The sequence below is a fragment of the Gymnodraco acuticeps genome, unplaced genomic scaffold (assembly GCF_902827175.1).
Source record: "Gymnodraco acuticeps unplaced genomic scaffold, fGymAcu1.1, whole genome shotgun sequence".
Lineage (NCBI taxonomy): Eukaryota > Metazoa > Chordata > Actinopteri > Perciformes > Bathydraconidae > Gymnodraco > Gymnodraco acuticeps.
This window is the reverse complement of record NW_022990700.1, coordinates 1,071,218-1,094,511: the sequence shown is the minus strand read 5'-3', so window position 1 is coordinate 1,094,511 and position 23,294 is coordinate 1,071,218. Positions and strand designations below refer to the sequence as shown.

The following is a 23,294-nucleotide window of genomic DNA, read 5'->3' as shown; positions in this document are numbered from 1 at the left end:
GATTCTGAAAGTTTCAGGAAAAAAGATTTGCTCACTTTTTGTCCTGATCCAAACCTGATCAAAACCTGTCTGAAAATGAGCTGATCAGATTGTTGCCACTTTATGATGTCATAACGATTTTTTGGCTTGTGTAACCATTAGCCAATCATCAACCAAGGTAACCCCTCCCCCCTTATCACCTGAATCTCTTCCTTGAGCACCATTGTGTTCTTTTTAACCAAATATCTCTCAGAGGGGCGTGGGGAGTGGCTCCTTATTTTCATCTAAAGTAACAGACAGAGAATCAGCACTTTTGAAACTGGGCTGAAACAGTGGGGATTATGGGTAATGCTGCAATGATCTGTTTGGTATTTGGAGAAAAACACTTCAGAGACATGTTTTGTATCTGAGACTTATAATATATTGATGAAAAACAGTATAATAGGGGACCTTTAATGTGTTTATCAAAGCTGGTAAAGGACATATACTGCAGGGTAGTACCTTCCTTGTGAATGTTACTCCAGGATTAACTAAAGTCTTATTTAAATGTTGATTCTATTTTACATTATTAATCCTAATCTGCAAAGTAACTAAAGATATGAAATGCATATAGTGGAGTAAAAGTATACAATTTAGTTCTGAATTGTAGTGGAGTAGAAATACAAAGTAGCAAAACAATAAAATTAAAATAAAAGTCCCTCAAAAAATTATACAGTACAGTCCTTGAGTAAATCTACTTAGTTACTTTATACCACTGCTCTCCTGATATCAATCTGGTTTGGGTCACTTATAATTCACAAATGACATGTCAATGTTTGTTATAGAGGTACCGTGATACATTGGATTAGGCTACATACACAAAGTAAACTAATCTGAATTGAAGATTTATGGATTACTTTCTTGGAATAGCATTAGAAATATGGCACCCATACTTACAATAATGGACGCAATCACAGCAATTTGAATCCCACAAATATTCAGTCTTTCTTTTATAACATTTTTAATGCAAATATTATTGACTTTGCACATTCAGCATTTCATTAGTACACATTATTCATCATGAATACACAATACAAAAATTGCCATCTTTTAAAGATGTATGTCAAAGTGTTTACATAATCTTTGTATTTCCTTATAATTAAAGTGATCTTAGCTAGAAGTTTCACACTGCTGAACAAAGCAGATTGTCTGTTTATTATTTAATAATTAAGTTATATTAGTAGTCATTCTCGTGTATGACCCCTAGGAGGTGCTACAGCCCCACACACATCAATGCAATGCAGTTAGGAGTATTTCTAGGGGTGTTCTGCCAGAGTGAATTTATCCATAAAGAAAAGGTTAATATCTACACTCCTTTATTAAACATCCAAATACGTACATATATTAGCCTGGGACCACGAAGCACTGAGTTGTCAAAGTTTAGTATGAGAGATATTTTGCAGTACAACTGAACTCATTTTCATCTATAAATATGTAGAACTGCAACTTCTATTTTGGTGAATGCAATGCATCGTACCCTTTTCCCACCATGATATTTATGGCTGTGTACTTACTTACGTTTTGGCTTTGAGTTCTTTGGACACAAATAAAGAAGTGTCAATTCTAGTCTAATAATTCTCTGGCATACACAAATAAATTGACTTTGTCTTTTAGGATTGCAAATCAGGAATGTTTTTTGGTCTCATAAGAGTTTTAAATAAAGACGCTTGCTTTAAATAATAACATTTTCCAACTGAAAAGCCATACAGGTTACATGGAATTTTTTATGTGAAAAACACACTTCCATATTTATTCACCCGTTATACAAGTAGAGATACATCATACAGTATATACAAAATCTCAACATTAAAATATCAAAAGAGATGATAATACAAATATTTTTCTTTCTTTCTATAAAAACCTTTCTTAAAAAAAGCATCTTAAAATAATACAAAATATGCCAGCGTCTTTGGACTAGCTCAAAAGTTCAAGTCAGCTATTATGTGTTTCTTGTAAAGGGCGATATTTAAAAACTTGGGTGTGAGGTTATTTTTGAAAGAGCTGCATGTGCCAAGCATGTATAGGTTCTCTAAGACAACTTATGCCCCCGTGCCTTTAAAAGTAAGCAGTATGTGCAAGGACCTTTGTGTGCCTACATGTAAGAGTGTGTGAACGATTTGTGACTGGTGTGCCAGTATCAGTGTTCAGATTAAATGCAAATGTTTTTAAGGACAAACCACAATAAGTCTCAAACAGGTCTTTGAGGAGGAGCATTTGTCCTCTAAAATGTTCTATTTGAATCACAACCATTTATGGAAGTGGCTTTTTATCTGATCACATTTAAAGTGTTGTCTCAAACATAACTTCCTAATGCTCTGCTACACTCAGACTTCAATGTCCTTTTATTGCCATTAAACACACCCAAAGGAGCTCTAATACTAGTGAGCAGCAAGTCTTTCATTTCCACAATTTGACTATGACAAACATCTTTGCATTAACAAGGAAATGCTCAAGATTGCAGCAATATTTCTCAGTCCAATAGTCATAATGTGAGAGTCCCAGTGTTGAGTACTGGCAGTATCTGTGCTTGTGTGTTACTGGAGTCTCATACAGCTCTGTGATACACATGTAGTCTGTTCCTCCATCTCAGGGCAGGGGACGCCAGCATTGGCCGGCCGCAAGAGGATGTACCGTGTGCGGTGGCGGACACCACCTCTGGAGCAGGAACCAAGACACAAGCCCCAGGATGACCAGAGAGACACTTCACAGTCCAATGGTGTCGCTGTATCAAGGGGAACGAGATGTGAGAAAAGTACAGTATGGGTGAGTATGAGAGGAGAGCAAAGAATTCACAAGTACAGTTACAAATCTCTTCATAAATAATGTTTGTATTTGTATGTTGTTGTAGCATCTGTAGATAATGCAGAACTCTCAAAGTTGGACCATATTATAACTTTTACGCAGGCATGACGTGAAAATTCCAGGTCACATTGAGTGAAAAACATTTTTTTAAATCTTCTGTAATCATACATTAAGGTCCCCCTGCATCATTAAAGGATAAGTACATTTTGAAAAATAACAGAAATGGTGTGAGTCTGGTCTGTCCTACATAATTATTCCTGTCATTTCTTATCACTTCTCTACCATGATTGGGATACACAGCTTTTTCAAGTTTCCCATGATCGGATAAACGATTAATGAACATTCTCCAATATCAACTTTTTGTCACAGTGTTTGATTAAATCCTACATCGTCCCATCCATACCCTCATGCAATGCAAATCAATGTAAGAGGATTTATCATTGTTGTTCATTAACCTGTGTTCCCCAATTCATTTAAAAGCATCATGATTAAATTCCAGGTAATAGTTTTGGGTAATACTGATGTTGGGAGTCCTGTGGTCTTACCTGAGAAGTGCCGGGGAATGATAGAGTTTGGCAGAATATGATTGGACATTGGGGTTTGACGGTCAGATGATCTTCTCTGTCGCGTGATCTTTATGCTGCCTATAGGTGGAAGGTCCTTTAAACGTGGATAGTAAAAGGAGTTGGCTGGATGGTTGGGCATCTCAGGTGTGATCTAAACAAGTCAGCAAAGAACAGTCAGGCATAATTCATCAGGAGAGCTGGCTCAAGTTCAAATACATAATTGCCCACTATAAAACACATGCTGGGAAAGGATAGATGGTCTAATAGGTAAGAGAGGCCCTATTTACCCCAAATCACTTCGGGTTAGGCATGAAGGCCGCCAAGCAATTACTTAAGTGCAGACAGCTTAGAATGATGTCCCATTCCCATGCTGCTAATTTAAGAAGAGGACCCTTGCCTCACTGTGGAATGAATGACTAAATTAATGATTTCATGAGGAACCAATGAGGCTTTTTATAGTTGTGAAAACTGCAATGTTTCACCTTTGTGATGTTTTCTTGGGGGATGGTGGGGAAGTTTGGAGAAGAGAAAGTGAATCCACTGTCAGTCCCTGCATCATAAGGCTGGAGGTCAACAGTCACTTCCTGTTTCCACTGGCTGCCTTCGCAGAGGTCAAGGCTGTCCACACCGACAAACCAGTCGGGGCTGGGGATGATCTTCACCATCAGGGACAACTGTCGGAAAAAAAGGGAGAATAAAGTTAGATCAAACTTTATTATTAACATACATTTTACAGGTAGACAGACAGTAGAAGGAGCAATAAAACAGAAAGATTAGACACGCAAATTAACAGATTATGTTTATAAACCTAAATTACTTCATAAAATCAGTTATTTATTAATCATTTTGATTGCTCAAACATCTCAAACATGACTGTAACAAATTGAAGAGCAAGGATGCTAACTTATAATCGTTTGTATGCTTAAGTTAAACTAAGATGGTGAACATGGTAAACATTATAACTGCTAAACATTTACGTGTTAGCCTTTAGCTCAAGGGACTGCTGTGCTAAAGAACATATGTTATTTATTTATTTTCCAAGACAATTGTTTTGATGATCTTTATTTGCGTTGTCAAATTATAACTGTAAATTACACTTAAACACAATTGTAGTGAAATACTTAATTCACGAGGAGAGTTGTGCATAGAGGAGGTAAACTAATAAGGACAGAAATGAGTTTAACACACACTCATGTCATCCTGATTTATAAACTTTGTAACTTGTAATACAGGCACTGGGGACTGCATGTGTGCGCATGAATGCACCCACTCAGTTTCCTGTGCGGAGTTAGACTCTGTCTCCTGTGTGATGGATGTTTCCTGAGAGCTGGTGACCTCATACAGGAAGTGGCCTGGGGGTCAGCATACACTGAGGTGGCCGACGCCCAGAAAGCAGCTAATTTGAAGGCCAATGCGGACCAATCATTGAAGACTTGGACCGATTTGCTAAGGGTTGGTCGGGTGGGCTGGGAAAGCTTTGAATGGAGAGGAAAGGGCGGCCTAGAGTAAAAGGATAGGAGAGAGCTGGAACAGACATCAAACCAGTTCACCAGGCAGATAGGACCACTCGGGACAGAAGCAGGTAGTCAGCTTTACACATGGGGTCTGTTTCTGGCCTGTGACGCATGGCAAGAAACAGAGAAACCAAATCAGAAGCAGCTTTGTTGCTTTTCACAATCGTTCCCTGATCCCCTCTTTCCTTTCTTCCTTCCTTCCTTCCTTCCTTCCTTCCTTCCTTCCCTCCTCTGCTCTGCTAACACCACTCCCTCCTCTTGTCCTTTTTCATGCTCCTCTCAAACAACACATTTCCCATCCTGCTATATCCATTTGGTCACTCAACAAGGATGTCTACTCAGTGGAATCCCTTGTTACTGCCATGATCAGTCCTTGGTGGTTTGCAATAGGCCAGCATGTACTTTAGAACACAGATACACAAAGCTCCCATGAAACCTCCCTCTTTCTCCATCTCACCAAATCTTCTGCAGAGCCACGGAGAGAACGAGTCGACCTAGGAAACCCACGAGTCCAGTTGCACAAACACCTTAATGCTCGTTCGTTGCTGTCCCATTGTCCGTGGCGCCACTGACACAAAATACTTTCATGATAATGCCAATTTCATCCTGCATGGTACTCATTTGCTGTTAATTATGTGTGTCTGTTTTGAATTACACATATAACAGGAATAACAGGAGGCTCATGAATATGGAGATAGAAATCATATGTGTTTGGGATTTTTGAGGCATTGCGTATGAATGTTTAGTTTGTGGGGAATAGGATAAGGATGGGATTCATACATGAGTGTGCAAGAAAGAGAAGCATGAGGACAGAAAAGCAGAACAGCAGATGAAGCTGTAAACATCATGCAGCCTGTAACTGTCAGGTTTGAAAACAAACACAAACACAACTTATTGTTGCCGCTCTGTTAGCTGATCTAAAACCAGACAGATCCATTTTAAAGCAGCCACAGACAAGATAACAAGCTGTTGAGCTGCTGTTTTTGACAAGTACTTAGCAAAGATGCCTCAGACAGGGATTGTTTATGTTTAAGGAACAAATGAACACAGGGGCCCTATTGTTAAGGCCCCTGTGTTCAGGGAGTGGAATAACCAATGAACACATGTAGGTCACCAGACTTTCCCAAAAATTCCAGTGAAGTTCCGCCATTCATGTTCAACTCGTTTATCAGGTACATGTTTTACACATTAAGGATAATTAATTTCAAGTTTGACTGTCTGGATAGTATGACACATTTTCCACAGTGCCATAACTCATTTCTACTTTCAAATCTGCCTTTGTTTAAACCCTAAGATCACATTAAGTTATCCCAACTATCCAAAACACACTCACTTTGCAGTGGCAGTGGTAACCTGAAGTCCAACGTTGAGCAAAGTTGGCATCGAGTTTGAAGCAGTCCACCTTTATAAGCTTTAAATGAGGCCAAGAAATAGTCCAGCAGATAAATCAGTGGAACATAGCACAATATCATTTTGTACCCTTATTCTTTACAAGTTAACAAAACAAGTTCTAAAATGTTAATAGATGTGCTATATTGTGCACATTCTGTAACTGTCATACTGATCTAGGATAGCTGTTTACCCTGTTTCCAGTCTTTACGCCAAGCTAAGTGGCTTCTTGCTATAGCTTCATATCTACCCTACAGAGTAGCCTACGAGTGTTATCGATCTTCTCATTTAACTCTTGAAAGAAAGTGGATAAACTTGTTCCCCACATTGCCAATCTATCCCTTAAACTGTACTTGATCCTGAGCTCCCAGAGTTCAGAATCGGGACAGGCAGCAGACGGAGGGCAGACCGCGCAGGATGGATGTGGGAGTTTGTGGCTGCAGGGCTTCAGCACTTGGGCTAAACATAGTCTGATTGGATAGTGGAAAGAAGTGGTGAAGTGATTGGTTGGGGAAGGATGTTTGGATGACGTTATGAGGAGGCCCGGGTCACAGGATGACTCAATAGATTTTGTCAAAGTGTGTGTGACATACTGTGTCTGAGCATGTGTGTCATTTGAGAATGAGCTTTTAATTGTACGATGTATTTGTGCCTACCAGTGAGTTTCGAGGCTGAGTGAGCAACTCTGTGGAGCTGTGCCCGATGCCGTTAGGGATGCCGGCAGTTCGATACATGGCGCCGACCGCACGCCTCTTTCTGGCCTCCTTTGCCGCCTTCATCAGTTCCACCGTCACCCCGATTTCAGAAAAGTTCTGCACCCCTACACTGGCTGGAGCACCCTCCTCCCACAGCCGAAAATGGCGATTATGGCTTACCGCTATTTGGGAGAAAATAAACACAAGAATGAGGCGAAGACAAGAGTAAGATGCTTATTCACTGGAATGCATATCAATGTCATACCACAGAGCCTTAGCCAGACGGTGAGATCATTTCCACCACGGAGCCTGTATCTATTTATATGGCTGCCTCCTACATCCTGCAATTTAAAAGACAATTCTGAAGGAATTGCCCACATGCATGTCTTATGGCATTATTGCACAGTTCAAATTTCATTTTTTCTTCATCTATCACTGATAAAACCACAACACAGGCTGGAGCAGCCAGGAGACAGGGCAGGATGTCAGTGTTTTTAATCATTGTGAAAACCCTTATTGATACTTTTCATTCCCTTGGGCCAACAGAACCATTTGCTTCACATTCTCATATTTAGGTCTGGTTATCTAAAAAGTCTGTTGAGAATCAAGGGACTGATTTAGGTTAAATTGTTTACACCGCAGATTCTGAAGCTCCGTATGATTGAAACCCACAGAGCCACTGGCCCGGTCCGGTGGGTGTAAGGGCAGGCTAAGGTTAGCCAGAACACGCTGACAAATGCTCTGAAGGTTCTGCCTTACCTCACTTTACAGAGCACATGCACAACCTTTATTTATACTTAAACACTCTTGACACATGTGTTAACACACACTCAGCCCCACACACACACAACCTGCCCAGCACACTTCACACACTATCTTGTTTCTTCCCCAACTGCCATTACTTACGCACTTAATTGCATTTCCATCCTGACAAATTTCCCACAAGCGTCAAGACCTTGAAACTTGAGAACACATCACATTTAAGCCCCACCAAGACATTAAAACCCACTTCCTGACCTGCCTTAATTGCTCGTGTTTTTTCTGTGACCATGACAAACTCCATTCCCACTCTTCTCTGGCAGTGTCCTTGTTCCTTCGCCCCCAAGTCTTCACAGTAAAGCAACACACAACTATCACACCCTTCAACAGGTTATGCTTTTCTTTGTGCTGTGTCAAACTCCATTTCCCACCATTTCTTGGCCAATACCAGCACACAGTCAGCCCATTGAGGCCCTTCTGTTTTGCTTTGCATGTGACAAAGCCCATTCGTTGCCCCCCTCCAGCACCACAGGGACGTTACAAGCCACAATGGGTGTGTGGATCTTCGGGGCCTGTTTCTGTGTGGAGTAAGTGGCCCGTCATCCTGTGGCAGGCTGGCAGGGCACGAGAGGGAGAGCTAGAAACCAGACAAAGCCACTGATGCCACAGACACTGATGCACAAGACACAATGCACACACACACACACACACACACACACACACACACACACACACACACACACACACACACACACACACACACACACACACACACACACACACACACACGTACAAACATCTGTCATCCATTCCATGCTCCCTGAATTGGGGGGGAAAAGCAGAATAGAAAGGCCTCAATTGCTCCTTCAATGTGACCCCACCACACCCCAGCTATCATCACCCACCTTCACCAACCTCTAAACCACTACTCCAGTGTTTACTGCCAACACTGTGGTAGACCAGCAGAAAGGTTGGGATGTTGAGTGTAGGGTTGAGTAAACAAAATTGAGAAATGTCTGGATAGACATCAGAGAAAACCCCACCTGGAAACATTTAGACCATCTTTCTTATTGCTTCTTGTCTAATGTCTTTTAACCGTTGTCACTATCACAGCGATTGCCACCACAGTGGGAATGGTTTGTCGTCTCTTTAACACATAGCTAGGCATGGGAACTTTTTGACTAAGCGGGGTCTAAAAAACAACCTTTGACTCCTTACTTCGTCTAAATATAATCTAAATTGAATGATTTACCAGGTTTTTGAGGTAAAACGTTGGCTGATTTTATAGAAACCAAATGCTTTGTGTTCCTCACCTATGAGTTTGGACCACTGTGCAGGGGGCCGGAACAGAGGGTACTGCTTGGGGAAGGCATATGGGCTCCAGTGACCTGTAAAGACCAGGATGTAGGAAGCAGGGCCCTTGGCTGTACATTCGGTCCCATTGAGTGGTCGCAAAGGCCCGGCAAAAGTGAGGCAAAGCTTCAGAAGGACAATGAGCAGCTGCTGCAGCCAACCGCAGGTCAGGTGCTCTGATGACATCATCTAAAAGAAATGGAGATAAATGGTTGTGAATTAGTTTTCATGATTAACATTTGGTGCATTTTATGTTCTAGTTTTTTTACATCCGTTACCACTGCAACCCATACCAACAATAATCGGATTCCGTCTTTTTCTTTCTCTTGGACTACTAAGCTGTTATTAATACATTTATATGGATGCACTTTGTTGATCGAGCCATCTGAAAAATATCCTGCTCATGCTTTATAACAAATATTATTCTCCTGTAATTAAAGAACTACATAGCCCACAACATGACACATATATACAACACTGCTGCTTATTCCTATTAAACATTTTCACACACATTTGTTTTCTAGTTTTGGCAGCATCCCTAACCTTGGCATGAAATCGTTTTCCATCAGCAAGCAGATGAAAGGATCTTGACATTTAGGAAACCAAACCCAAACAAAATCAGTAAAAAATAAGGAAATTCCATGTCCCTGCCCTCATATCTCAACACAACCATTTTATCGCAGAACAAAGCTGATTGGACTCGTTGACCATGGAGGCTTTGATTTATAAAAAACAGAAAGCCCCAATCCCCTTGGACTGTGCCAAGTGTGTGTGGTTAACACTCCTCGATGTTAATGTTTGCTACAGAAGCCGGCCTAAAATAAAACAACACGGATGACATCTCTGAGGATAGATGGAAATCCAGTCTGCTCTGCTGCTCTACTGACCTCACCGACAGACCATCCACTGACCCGGCTGCTGAGTCAGACGACTCCATTAAGAGAGGCAGAGAGGGGAGCAGGCCATGTGCAATAAGAGTGCTTCAAACACATGTGAGCTGTTGTGTATGGTAAGACTAGGGTTTTTGCTTGATGACAAGGGAAATGAGCTACTTGTATCCGCTATGCAACCTCCCCTTACCTCTGAAAACTAATCCTTCCATCTCAATCCTCCTCTTCACCTTCTACACCCAAATTCACGATCTATCTCCGCTCTACAGCCTTTATAATGGAGCAAGAATTACAAACAAACTATTCTATTGTCTTTGAGATCTGTAACAAACCCCCATCTTAATTTACCCCAGCTGTAAAACAATAATGGCAACCACCAAAGTAATTTGGCACCCGGTTGACACAGTTTTATTGTTTCCATAAAAACATTCATAAGAATAGAGACGTCATTTGTGTGAGTGGTGTTTTTGTTCAATTTGCAGCTCTGAGGACCAACATATGTTTTAATTACTTTGGGCAAAAACAAACTGCAAAGTGTTATATCTCTGTTTTTCCTATTCATTAGCTTGGCCAGACGTAAGCGTGTGGAGATCATGTGCTGGTGAGTGTGTGTGTGTTCATTTATGCTCAAGAGTTCTTATGGTTGGGGTGAAAATGCAACCATATTTTATAGACAATTTTATACGCCATTGTCTGCTGAATCCTAATCTGGGCAGGCTGTGAGGCGTGTGAGCGATCAACTATTGTATGAGTTCAAACTCTTGTTTTTCCCAGGGATATGGAATTATTCCTCTCTGTGTTTTTTGGCTACGGTAAAACAATGGTGGTTGTATTATTTTCATCAAACATTAAAGCAATCTTCATTTCAAAAAGGGCTCAAAGCAAAAGCAATCATGTTTTTGGGAGTATCGGTTAGCCAATGAACCAAGCGCTGACTACAGAAGAGCGCATCCTCTAATGTTGGCAGGAGGAGGGCATTAGCAGAGGACAGCAGGGTCCTGCGGTGAGTTGGGCTAATCCGGGCAGACAGCTGCACAGATTACAAGAGAGAATGCCTATTGAGTGAGACGTTCAAACGTACAATTCTGATAAGATTACGGTGTAGACAGGGGGCAATCGAACTTTACAGCAGGGGTCAATGCAGACACACCTGGTGAGATCTACACCCTGAGTGCACTTTTTCTAAATGGCAGATGTTAGAGCTTTCAGATGACCGGTTATGACTTGATGACAGATACATTTCTCTGTGTTTGGGAGAACGACGTTTTGTGGCTGCGGCCTTGACTGGCGTTTATATGGGTTACTTTACTATAACTAAACCTCCAAGCAGCTGCAGAATGCAGACGGTTAAATTTGGGCAGGTCACACACACACACACACACACACACACACACACACACACACACACACACACACACACACACACACACACGCACACACACACACACACACACACACACAACTGATGCATGTTACATTCATGTCCAGCTGCACATTGTCCCTGAAGTCTATTTACAGAGGTCAGATAGTATTACTCTGCTGCAAAACTCCAACTCTAACTCTTCGGACCGCAGCCTATGACATCACTGTGTGCTTTATCATTATTTACTGTCTCCTATTAATGTATATTAACCACAGCACAGTTTTAACAACCCACTATGAAAATACCTTGAGTACAGAGAAACACAGAGCCCAGCTTTGATCTCACTGCTCAGTCGTCTGATCATTACACGGGCTCCTCAGCAGGAGGCAGATACAGCTCGTGGTTGAGATGCCTCAGATGCAGCGAGTTCTTAAAAAGTACCTTTCTTTCATTCTGTTTTTGTCACAATGATAGTATTGAATTGTTCACACTTGTGACCGAGCTGTGTGTGCTCGGGTTAATGGAAGTTCACCACATGGAGGTTTTTCACATCAGTATGTGATGTTAACTGCGACTGTCCCGTCTGCTCCGTCTCTATGTTTAGAATAGAAAAGAAGGACAGGCATGCCACCGACTGCTGCAAAGTTACAATTTTTACGCACACATTCCAGGCAGGGGCATAAACTAGAAATACCCCGCTTTGATGCACACCGAACCTTTCTTTTTTTGAAAATGCTTTTGTTTTAAATGTGATACCTGTAACTTTAACCAAACAATGAATCAGACTCCACACTAAGATTTTGATCCCTTTTGATTCTTTTCTATTTTCCCTCAGAGCTTGTCCCACTGATACTAAAATGCATTTTTTGAATTCCCACACTGACCTTTATCAGTCAACACACACAGGCCTGCGACCAGCAATGTCTGAGCTGCAGCTCCTGAAAATACTTATACAGTTATAGTAATAGACTGGACGGTGTTTATTGATGCTAACAGAGGGCACGCGCCTATTTTCAGTCGACACAAAGTTTATCTATGCACTCAAACAAAACAGACCTGCTCTCGCCAGTCAACATAGACAGACACACGCAGCAGTTTTTCTGTCAGACACAAGACACAATAAAACAAGGGGGATGTGGCGCAGAGCCAAATGTGGCGGCTGCCGCCCCATGGGCACCTTCTCTGTGTAATTAGAGCAGACTCATGCAGAGATAAACACACATTCATCTCAGCTCATATACACAGGCATGCAGGTATGCACCGTATGCACGCGAAAGCACAGATTTGCGCTCACAGCGGGAGTTGTATTTTTAACTAGGGGATGGTGAGGAGGTAATTTGATGTTTTTCCTTAAGATAAAAAAAAAAAAACTGTTGTGGTAGTTGCATGGGTGTTTGCTGAGAGAATAAATGCATCACTCTGTTCTGAGTGGCCCTTTTTACACACTGCTGTTTAGTGTTCACCTTCATGCATCAGACACACACACGGCCAGGCATGCATCACAACAGGAGGTCAGAAGCGTGACTTTTCAAGTTTAGGCGGAGGTGAGTCAAGAAAGTTTAGACAGCAATGGATAAACAGAGCATGTACCTGTATATAGAGTAGAAACGTAACCAATGAGGCTAAAGCAACTGTGATGGCAATGTGCAAATACATTTAATTATCAATAATAAATAAAATAAGTTGTGTGAAATCAGTGCAATAGTTAAGGGTTGAGATACATGAACAAATACTTTCAATGCAAAGGTTGCAATTCTAACAAACGTGCACATTATTCTCTATGTTGTGAATTCAGTGGTGGAAAATACATTCAAAAGATGTTGTGGTACAATGTTGTCATACTAGTACACAACTTGAGTATTTCCATTTGATGCTAATTTATACTTGTGCTCACATGTCAGAGAAATGTTTTCTAATTGTACACAGATCACTGACGGCAGTAGTCAGGTTACTTTGCAGGCTATGATTCTACACCTCATGATGCTTTTGGAAAACATATAATATACTATGGATACAACCACTCATGCAAGAAGTTAAAATCATCACCTCATGTCACCTTTACTGAACATTTCCTGCAGTACTGCATGCATTTACTGAAGTCTCACATGTCCAAAGAAGCATTCACACTTACATGTGCACTCTCAGGCTCTCGTGCGGTACCATGATAAATGAATGGAGTCTCTGTGTGTGTCCTACCTGTTTTGGGTAAGGCAGTCAGGGGCAGGGAGAGAAGCTGCAGAATCACACCGTTGGGACCTGAGAGAGGATACAGCTCCACTCTTTCTCTCTTCCTCTCCTCTGTAACCGGCTCTCTGGTGCAGCCTTATCAACCTTTATCCCTCTATCCTGTGTCTTTCTACCCTTTCTCTCCTCCTCACTCCTCACTCTCTCATAGTATCTCCTCATATTACCTCTCTTTCCCTCGCTGCCTCTCGCTTTCTCCTCCCCCTCCTCCTCTTTTCTCCCCCTACCTTTCCTTGTATGGAAAGGCAGTTAACAGCCTCCCTTCTCTCCTCCACTGTCCCTCTCTTCTCTCTCTCTAGTCTTTGAGTGGCTGTGTAAACTCAGCAACCTCATTGCTGACAAGGTAATCAACACCACATTGGCTTCTCTGAACATTCACCACTCAGCATTGTGTATTTTCTTACTCTGTTTTTCTGAGCACACTGTTGGACTCGAGCGGTGTGGGTTGCTGAATAATGGCAGGAGAAATAGGGAGAAATGAGGCATAGGTATTACGCAAAGACATGCCAAATGGATAACAGACGAGTGGAGTCTGTACAGAAGCACAGGCTTTTATTTCTGCAGTTCATTTACTGATTGGACTTTGTGGAGAATCAAAGGATTTTTTAAATGGTTGCCGTCTCTTTCCCCCTATTCAGATATTTCTGACTTGTGGCAGATCCAGCTGTGATCTCAGCAGAGAAACCCCTTTTTCCTGGGTCAGAGTGTGAGTGTGAGTGTGAGTGTGAGTGTGTGTGTGTGTGTGTGTGTGTGTGTGTGTGTGTGTGTGTGTGTGTGTGTGTGTGTGTGTGTGTGTGTGTGTGTGTGTGTGTGTGTGTGTGTGTGTGTGTGTGTGTGTGTGTGTGTGTGTGTGTGTGTGTGTGTGTGTGTGTGTGTGTGTGTGTGTGTGTGTGGTCACCAGTTCCCACAGCTGGTACACACATGGACAACCAGGGAGGTTTCTGTTACTGGACGCCCCTCGCTTATCAACATGTCAAGGCTCTGCAGTGTGTGTGTGTGTGTGTGTGTGTGTGTGTGTGTGTGTGTGTGTGTGTGTGTGTGTGTGTGTGTGTGTGTGTGTGTGTGTGTGTGTGTGTGTGTGTGTGTGTGTGTGTGTGTGTGTGTGTGTGTGTGTGTGTGTGTGTGTGTGTGTGTGTGTGTGCGTGCGTGCGTGCGTGACATCAATAGGAACTTTGGTCACTTTCCTAATAATTTTTCCATGGCTATGACGCAACTAAGCAATTATCATGTATTTCATCAAACAGTTACACACACACACACACACACACGGTCGTGATATAATGCCGATTAGAGACAGCCAGCCTTAAGATCAGCACTATCAACTCGACCTGGCTAACATCAGCCAGCCCTGAAAGACAACTCCGCAATTATACAACTGCAGACCTTTAAATCGCCTCGGCCACGTCACTGAATGGCTCGCCTGTGAGCTTTCCAAGAATGAGGCGAGACGAACAGGAGCAGACAGACGAAAAGGATGTGGATCAGGGAACAACTTGAACTTTGCCGTTATAGACAAACACATCATCCATCCATATCCTTCTATCGATCTATCTCATCAGTTGAAAGTAGGTTACGGGAAAAACCCTAACTTCCCTGCGGCTACCCGCTGATTAATGACAGTGAGCTCAGCCTCCAGATTGACTCACATTATTGTGAAACATTAATGACACACTGTCAGATACACAGGTGTGTGTGAGCGCACAGTGAATACACAGAAATGCTTGAAGTCTGAACTCATGTGCCTGCCAACCTAGGCAGGAATTGATGATTTCCTTTCGTTACCAGGACACGCTATCATACCGTTTATAGTAAAACCGCACTCTTCAGCACACAAACACAGCGGCTAGCATTAGACAAAGACATCCATAGACAACGCTGCAAACTGTATGCCCAGGCAAACATATTAATGCGTAAGTTTCACAAGTGCTCTGTGCTCTGTAGGTATCACTTTTTAAAGCTTTCTGTACACCATTGTACACGGCTCACCTGTGGAGTAACTACAAGGCCAGAAGCATGCAAAAACTAAAAGTTGCATACAATGATGCTTTACGGTTGCTGCTGAGGGTACCAAGATGGCACAGTGCCAGCCAGCTGTTTGTTAACTTGGGGGTACCTACCTGTCAAGCCCTTTTAAGAAAATTAATGTACAAATTCATGTGTCGCCTAGTAGACTCGGACAATTATGTTATTTCGATTTTAATTAACCCTGTGAAGAGTTCTACCCGGTTCTCTTCCATGATTTGGAGACATTGGCGCAATAGCCTATACAGACAGTGAGCATGTGTGGCTCGCTGTGATTGGACTGATTTTATGTTTTTATCTGTTTGTTTTTATCTATTTTGTGTTTAGCTTTTTATCTTATTTATTGATGTGTGTTTTGTCTTTTTGTGTGATATGGACCTTGAGTCTGGAATAAAGATTGGAAAAATTAGGACAACAGATATGACGCACATCTCCAAGATAGCCGACTGTTTTCTTCCTGTCAACCACATGCTCACGTCTATGTCACACAAGCCAAGTGAGTAAATCAATGAGAGGAAAACCATGAGCTAATGACAGAGCGTTGGGCCAAGGCCATCCTAGCTCCAGTGTATGGATATACAATCTCAGATAAACATGAGCCAAAGAGCAGCATTACAACACAAGGGGAAATTAATACAGATGTTTTAATAACAGTTTGTTGGTTAGATTCCACTTTTTATATTTCAAAATAGTTTTTTATTGACAACAAGTCCTGAGTTTGATTTAAACAGTATAAACTATGTGGGATTGACTGAATATATTACAATGGGTGATGGGAATCAATGGGTATTATAATATTTGATGACAGTTAGAATATACTGAATACAACCAGCGTTATTTTCTAAGTCAATAAGTTAAAAGATCCACTGCAGTATCATTTCATTTCATTTCAAACCTTTATTTATACAGATAAATCCCATTGAGATCATTGATCTGTTTTTCAAGGGAGACCTGCTCAAGTAGTTCCACATGAAACATAAAAACATAAATAGAACAACAAAAGGACATCATACAGCATCATTTACATAATTATCCACATAAACAGGTACCAATAGCTTCCGATTGACTATCAACCGAGCTTTAAAAACATTTAGTGGCACCAGATTGTTCAGTTTCCATTTAATTTGCAGACTATTCCAAGACAGAGGAGCTGCGCATCTAAAAGCTGTCTTCCCTAAGACAGTCCTAGCAGTTGGCACATTTAATAAAACCACAGCATTCGATCTCAGGCAGTAGCCACTTACAATTTTCCGTGAGATCAGGGAGCAGATATAAGATGGAAGTTTCCCTAACATGGCTTTGTACATAAAAATGTACCAGTGATTGAGCCTCCGTACAGTTAGCGAAGGCAAACCAGCCCTTGCATACAGGGTACAGTGATGGGTTAATGCTTTACAGTTTGTCACAAATCTCAGTGCGCTGTGATACGCAGCATCTAACTTGACCAGGCAATTGGCAGGTGCATTCATATACATCAAATCACCATAGTCCAGCACAGGTAAAAAGGTCACAGTGACTAGCCTTTTCCTGGCCTCAAGCGAGAAACAGGACTTGTTCCTGTAGAAGAAACCTAGCCTAACCCTCAGCTTTTTAAGCAGGTTATTGACATGAAGTTTAAAAGTGAGACAATCATCAAGCCAGATACCAAGGTATTTGTAACAGGTAACCACTTCAAGTTTTATTCCTTGCGTAGTTACAATATCTAAAACAGGCTCTGGTGTCTTTTTAGCTTTAGAAAAGAGCATTACCTTGGTTTTCTCCACATTTAAAAGAAGTTTTAGTTCAGAGAGCTGAGTCTGAATAATGTTAAAAACAGCCTGTAATTTAACACCAGCCTCCTTAATGGAGGGACCTGCACAGTACATCACGGTATCATCCGCATAAAAATGTAAAGTAGCTTTATCCACATTTTCACCTAAACTGTTGATGTAGATGGAGAATAAAAGTGGACCTAAAACAGAACCTTGGGGAACACCATTTGCAATGTTCAACCACTCAGAAGACAGCCCATCAAAGTGAACACATTGGGACCTTTCAGAGAGGTAGTTCACAAACCACCCCACTGCATGGCTGGACATACCTATACTGGCTAGCCTCTACTTTAAAATGTGATGATCGACGGTGTCAAACGCTTTTGAAAGGTCAATAAATAGAGCTGCACAACTCTGCTTATTATCTAAAATACTCGCCACATCATTCACCACTTTCATTGTGGCAGTGATGGTGCTGTGTTGCTTTCTGAAGCCTGACTGATGTTTAGACAGGATGTCATTTGTACATAAAAACACCTTTACCTGTTCACTAACTAAGCGTTCAAGAACCTTAGCCAGAACTGACAACTTAGAGATTGGCCTATAGTTATTTAATAAGGTGGCCTCCCCTCCTTTTAGCAAAGGCAGGACATACGCTGACTTCCACAATTTTGGAATTGTGTTAGTGCTGAGGGAGAGGTTAAAAAGAGTAGTGAGAGGTGGAGCAATACAATCTGCAGCTATCTTTAAAAAGAAAGGTTCTACGTTGTCCGGGCCAGCCGGTTTCTTAGGATCTAACTTGGTTAAAGCTTCACGAACAACATCAATAGTAAAAGGGGTAAAACTAAAAGGGTTTTCCAACACACGTTTTTCAGAGTCACATACTGTAGTGTTCACAGAAGCAGAGTTAGTGACAGAATCAAATAGAGAACCACAGGACACAAAATGCTCATTAAAGCAATTTAGCATAGTAGCCCCGTCCGATATAGAGCCAGATGCTGTGGTAATGCACGGAGGTAGCTCATTACGGATATCGCCGGTGGATAACGATTTAATGGCTTTCCAAAATGTTCCAGGATTATTCAGATTCTTTGTGGTTACTGACAGATAGTACTTTGATTTAGCACTTTTGACATGTGAAGTGAAGCTATTTCTTAGCTGCCTAAAATGCAGCCATTCTACCTCTGAGCCTGATTTCCTAGCCTTTGCCCAGGCCTTGTTTCTCTCATGAAGGAGACTGGACAGATTAGCAGAAAACCAAGGATTGTCTTGTCCCTTTACTCTAAATTTACGCAGGGGTGCATGTCTATCAATGATCTCCATAAAACCAAGATAAAAATAAGACCATGCGGTTTCTACATCAGCACACAGATCGATTTTACCCCAATCAAAATCAAACAGATCATGCACAAAACCCTGCTCCACAAAATGGTTTTTGTCTCTCTTAATGATAATGCGAGGTTTAACCTTTTGGACCTTAGAGTCCCTAATTGTGGCTACAACACAGTGATCACTCAGATCATTTGCAAATACTCCCACAGATGAATATTTATAGATTTATGGGGAACATTAGTTAAAATGAGATCAATTAGGGAGGATTTATTAGGGGACTTAATGTTAGGGTGAGTAGGACTGTCAACAATCTGAGTAACATTTAAAGAGATACAAAGGTTTTTTAAATCCTCTGACACTGCAGTTAACCAGTCCCAGTTAAAATCTCCAAGTAGCACTATTTCCTTGTAGTCTAGTTGTGATAAAAGATTTGCTAGTGAAGACAAGGAGTCTTTGACAGCTGAGGGGGGTCTGTAACAACTCAATACCATGACCTGTTGCCCCTTTGCCACTTCTATATTTATGGCTAAAAATTCAAATTGCTTACTGATCGATTTGGAAACTAATGTGGTTACACTGAACTTATTCTTAACATAAATGGCAACGCCACCACCTTTATTAGGCCGGTCGGTACGATACACATTAAAACCATTTAAGGCAATGTCAGAGGCCAAAATAGATTTGTTTAGCCATGTTTCTGATAAAACAATGACGTCAGCGTCAGTCGAGCTCGCCCAGATACGGACAAAATCTAGTTTACCTAACAGACTGCGCACATTCAAGTGGATGAAACCCAACCCAGAAATAGCTTTAAAATCAGCAGGAGTAGCGATCTGACTACTACTACTGGGCGAACCAGGGTTAGGTTGTACATTTCCTGACAGTAATAACAACAACAAAACCAGGCATCTTTTCCTCTTAAACGACACGCATACATTGTCATCTAATTTAGAAACACCGGAAAAGTCTGCGAGAGTGTGATTAGAGCTTAAGAAGCAGTCCTGAAGAACCATCATCGCAGGAAAACAAAAAAGACAAACATATTTTGTCGAGCAGATTGTCTGTGACAAGGCAACCGGTAATTGTTTGAGCAACACATCCGAACCTTTGCAGGGGATGCCCACTGCGGGTGGCAGAACAGACCTGAATCCAGTAGAGTTCTCAGAATGACTAGAGATCTTCTCATAGTCCAAAACAGTTAACAGGCACAGCAGAATCCCGATATGGGCCATTTTCCCAGACCAGCACACAGTATCCGCGATGTTCCTGGAGCAAAATCAGCACAGCAGCAAAGGACAGGCGAAAACAGCAGCGTGGAAGCGCTCCGGTCCCTCCGTGGTATCCCCGGGGTGAAAGCAGGCCTCTGCAACAGCAGAACCAGGACAGGTGGAAAGCAGGCCCCAGCGGTGGTCAAATCCTCCTCCGCACAGCAGCACACGCCCGGTGGAAGCAGGCCAAGCCCGAAGCGTGGATCCACTCCGTCTCTCCGCGACGACTCCGGGGTAAAAACCTCTCCAGTACAGCCGTATTCTACAGGTTGGAGCAAGCCTCCGTAGATCGCAGATCGCAGGCAGCAACAGGTGGAGCCGCTCCGTCTCTTCGCGACAAGCAGGCCTCCGTATATTGCAGATCGCATGCAGCAACAGGTGGAGCCGCTCCGTCTCTTCGCGAGGTCTCTGGAGGAAAAACACCTCAGTACAGCCGTACTCGACAGGTGGGAGTAGGCCTCCGCAGATGTATCTGTGTATACTGGTGCAGTCTGATGGTGATGCAACATCTAAATCATTCAATAATATTTATTCAATCCAATGACAACAAAAGGTAAATATTTATCCAATCTGTTTCGGGTTGGCAGCACGGTCCCTCCAAGTGGGATAGATCAGAAACTGGGGACTAATTCATCACAAAGACATGTATGCACAAAAACTGTACTGACTTTCTCTGTCTGTCACAAGCAGATGCTTAACTTTCGAACCGTTCTCCTTTTCCACATGAAGGCTCAAAACACATTTTGAATTATAGGTGTTCTATTTTTTGGACCCCAGTTATAGAAACATCACAAGACTCTGTCATCTTGAATTCATGACAACACATTGTTTGCATCTTCCTATGGTTAACAAGAAAAGCCAAAAAAGTCTTGATGAATTGAAGATAACGGCGGCCATTTTTAACAAGCGCAAAGCTTCATCAAAACATCAGTTTTTCAAACTCTCACAAAACTTGTGCAGTCTATAAAAATCGTAGTCAATTAATCAATCTCATTAAGTTGATCGTTGCTGCTTCCAAAAAACATGCATTTTGTTACAACCTCGCTATTTAAATCGCTGCTTTTCTGTAAATGGTCATTCAATCCACTTTGTTTTATCGAGTTTGCTGTGGTTAAACCCTGACCCCTTTATTTTTATTTTATTAAGACTTTCCTTCGTTTTTTGGATTCTTTGTCCGCTGTGGAGGCATGTCGTTTTTCTTCAAGAATTCAATGTTACACGGAGTGAGTTATTGATATACAAACGATTATTGAAGATCATCGAGTATCTCTTTAAAGTATCTCACGTGACCTTTCACCCACTTTGAGTTGTTGTTTTCTATTTTGTGACTCACTCAACCAAACCAATGGAAGTTACCTAAGCAGGAGGACCCATTTTACTGATGTCACTGACCCTAACAGCAGCACAGGAACCAGTGCTCCAATTAAACTGACCTAAAGGCATCTGTGAGGCTTCCATGCCCCCCCCCTCCTCCTCCTCTTCTTGGGATAAACAAGCAAATAAAAATGGAGCTGACAGGGTCAATGTATGGCGCTGGGAGAGGTGGATGATTCTCCGCTGCACTTTGTTGCACAACCTGGAGTGGGACTTGGAAAGCAATGAGTGTGTTTGAAGTGTGTGTGAATCAGGTCTTGTAAAATACTGCTTGCATCCTGGGCCTCCTTTTTTTCCCTTTTACACATGCTGTTATGTAATATGTTTGTCCCTCACCATGAAGAGTGTTAATGTATATTGACTGATGGTTCAGGATCCATAATGACAACAATTTAAAGAATTATTTATATTGGTAAGATCAATAAGTCAGCTCAGCTTTGACTTATCTGTTTCTGGATCTAAGGAAATACTGCAAATGGGAAAAAGGTTGTCTCACAGAGGGAGTCTGAAAAAATTGTCCCCAATGTCGCTGGGTCTTTATTCCTGCACTGTTTTACATTTGGTATTTAGAGTTCATTTCACTCTGGGAAGTATGGCAAAAATGCCCACAATGAGAACCTATAAGGCGAATTCATAAAGGTCAAAAGGCCTGAAGACTTCTCACCCTCTTTGGTCTCCATGTGTGAAACGTAATGGGAGAGGAGGGAATAGCAACAGTTGTGGTTGCTCTCGGGAAAACCATTCTATACGAGTATATTACATGATTAAATGTACCCTACACACTTTAAACCACTATAGGCCTACTGTTGTTTGATAAAAGCCAGTATGTTTTTTGGTTGATTTAGAAGTCTATCATGGCTTGGTACCGTGTACAATAACTCAGCTAGCTAGCTAAAAGCGACAACTGTCATTTTCCTTGAGTGCACAAAAGTCATTTGTGGTTTGAGACAACTTTACCCTGTCGAAATGTTTTAACTATGCAAGTATAGTGTTTACATTGGAGGCTACTACATGGATGTGTACAAACTGAAGTATCCAAACCTTATACAGTCTATGATCCAAACACAGCACCATAGTGGATTTGGGATGAAGACAAGTACGAATTTAGAAAGAGACTAGTGTGGAGAAAGAGGTGAGTTTACCAGATCTCTGCACACCGCCCCTCAAACTGGCAGCTCAACGCTTCATTAGCAGCTGACAGCAAGACACACCTGAATCTGACCGGACGTGGTCAAGTTGCATTGTGGGTAATGTGGGTACCAGGTCTCGATAAGAAAAAGAAATGAATGGATTATAAAAAGTAAAACTCTGGTTCTGCTGCATCAATTTAGACTGAGTCTGAAAATGTTGCAGGACTGCAGTGTTGTTATTTTTTACATTTGTGGCTAATAGCAAAAAGCACTCGTGCCAGATAAAGGGCTGAAAATAGAAATAGGATGAAAATGAAAACATCACCAAGTCAATAAACACAAACTCCATTGCTAACCTTCCGTGAAGGACTCCATGGCGCCCGAGGGTGCCAGCCTTTAACCAGTGGGCTCAGGTGGGTGGAGTTCCTTCGCTCCATTTTAAGAGTCGGCTCGTGGTCATGCACATGTGGTAGCAATTTTGGGGCTGATAATCCCACGCCCTCCCCTGCGGGTCTACGTAGAAGCCCCCTTTCCCGCTCACCCCACCTAGTCTGCCCCCTCGTAAACCTGTGCCCGTTCAGGCACTGCATAATCCTTTGTTGCCATATTAAAAGTGGCAGTAAATTATGTTGTTTATGGAAAATTTCTGTAAACTCTTTGTCATGAAACTGCCGAGTGTAATCAGTGGGATGACACACTGCCAGAGGACAGGGATTGTCACCATTGGAATCAAGCATGGAACCTTTTCAAGTCAACAAAAGGCAGAGTTACAGGTCCAATACACAACATGATTGCAGACCAGCAGAGCATAACTGTTACCAACG

General features: G+C 41.9%; 1 protein-coding gene across 2 annotated transcripts; it reads right to left on the bottom strand.

Moving 5' to 3' along the window:
- Nucleotides 1-1,724: 1,724 nt before the first annotated feature.
- spon2a (spondin 2a, extracellular matrix protein) lies at nt 1,725-22,578 on the bottom strand. Of its 2 annotated transcripts, none has more exons than XM_034231078.1 (6): nt 22,483-22,578; nt 9,057-9,285; nt 6,946-7,166; nt 3,869-4,060; nt 3,366-3,537; nt 1,725-2,740 (listed from the first exon to the last, which is right to left on the bottom strand). In XM_034231078.1, the coding sequence occupies exons 2-6, from the start codon at nt 9,283-9,285 to the stop codon at nt 2,553-2,555; spliced, it is 1,002 nt and encodes a 333-aa protein (XP_034086969.1). In that variant the 5' UTR covers nt 22,483-22,578; the 3' UTR covers nt 1,725-2,552. The 2 variants fall into 2 exon arrangements, with proteins under 2 accessions (XP_034086969.1, XP_034086968.1); XM_034231077.1 differs by lacking the exon at nt 22,483-22,578 and adding an exon at nt 13,546-13,804.
- Nucleotides 22,579-23,294: the final 716 nt, after the last annotated feature.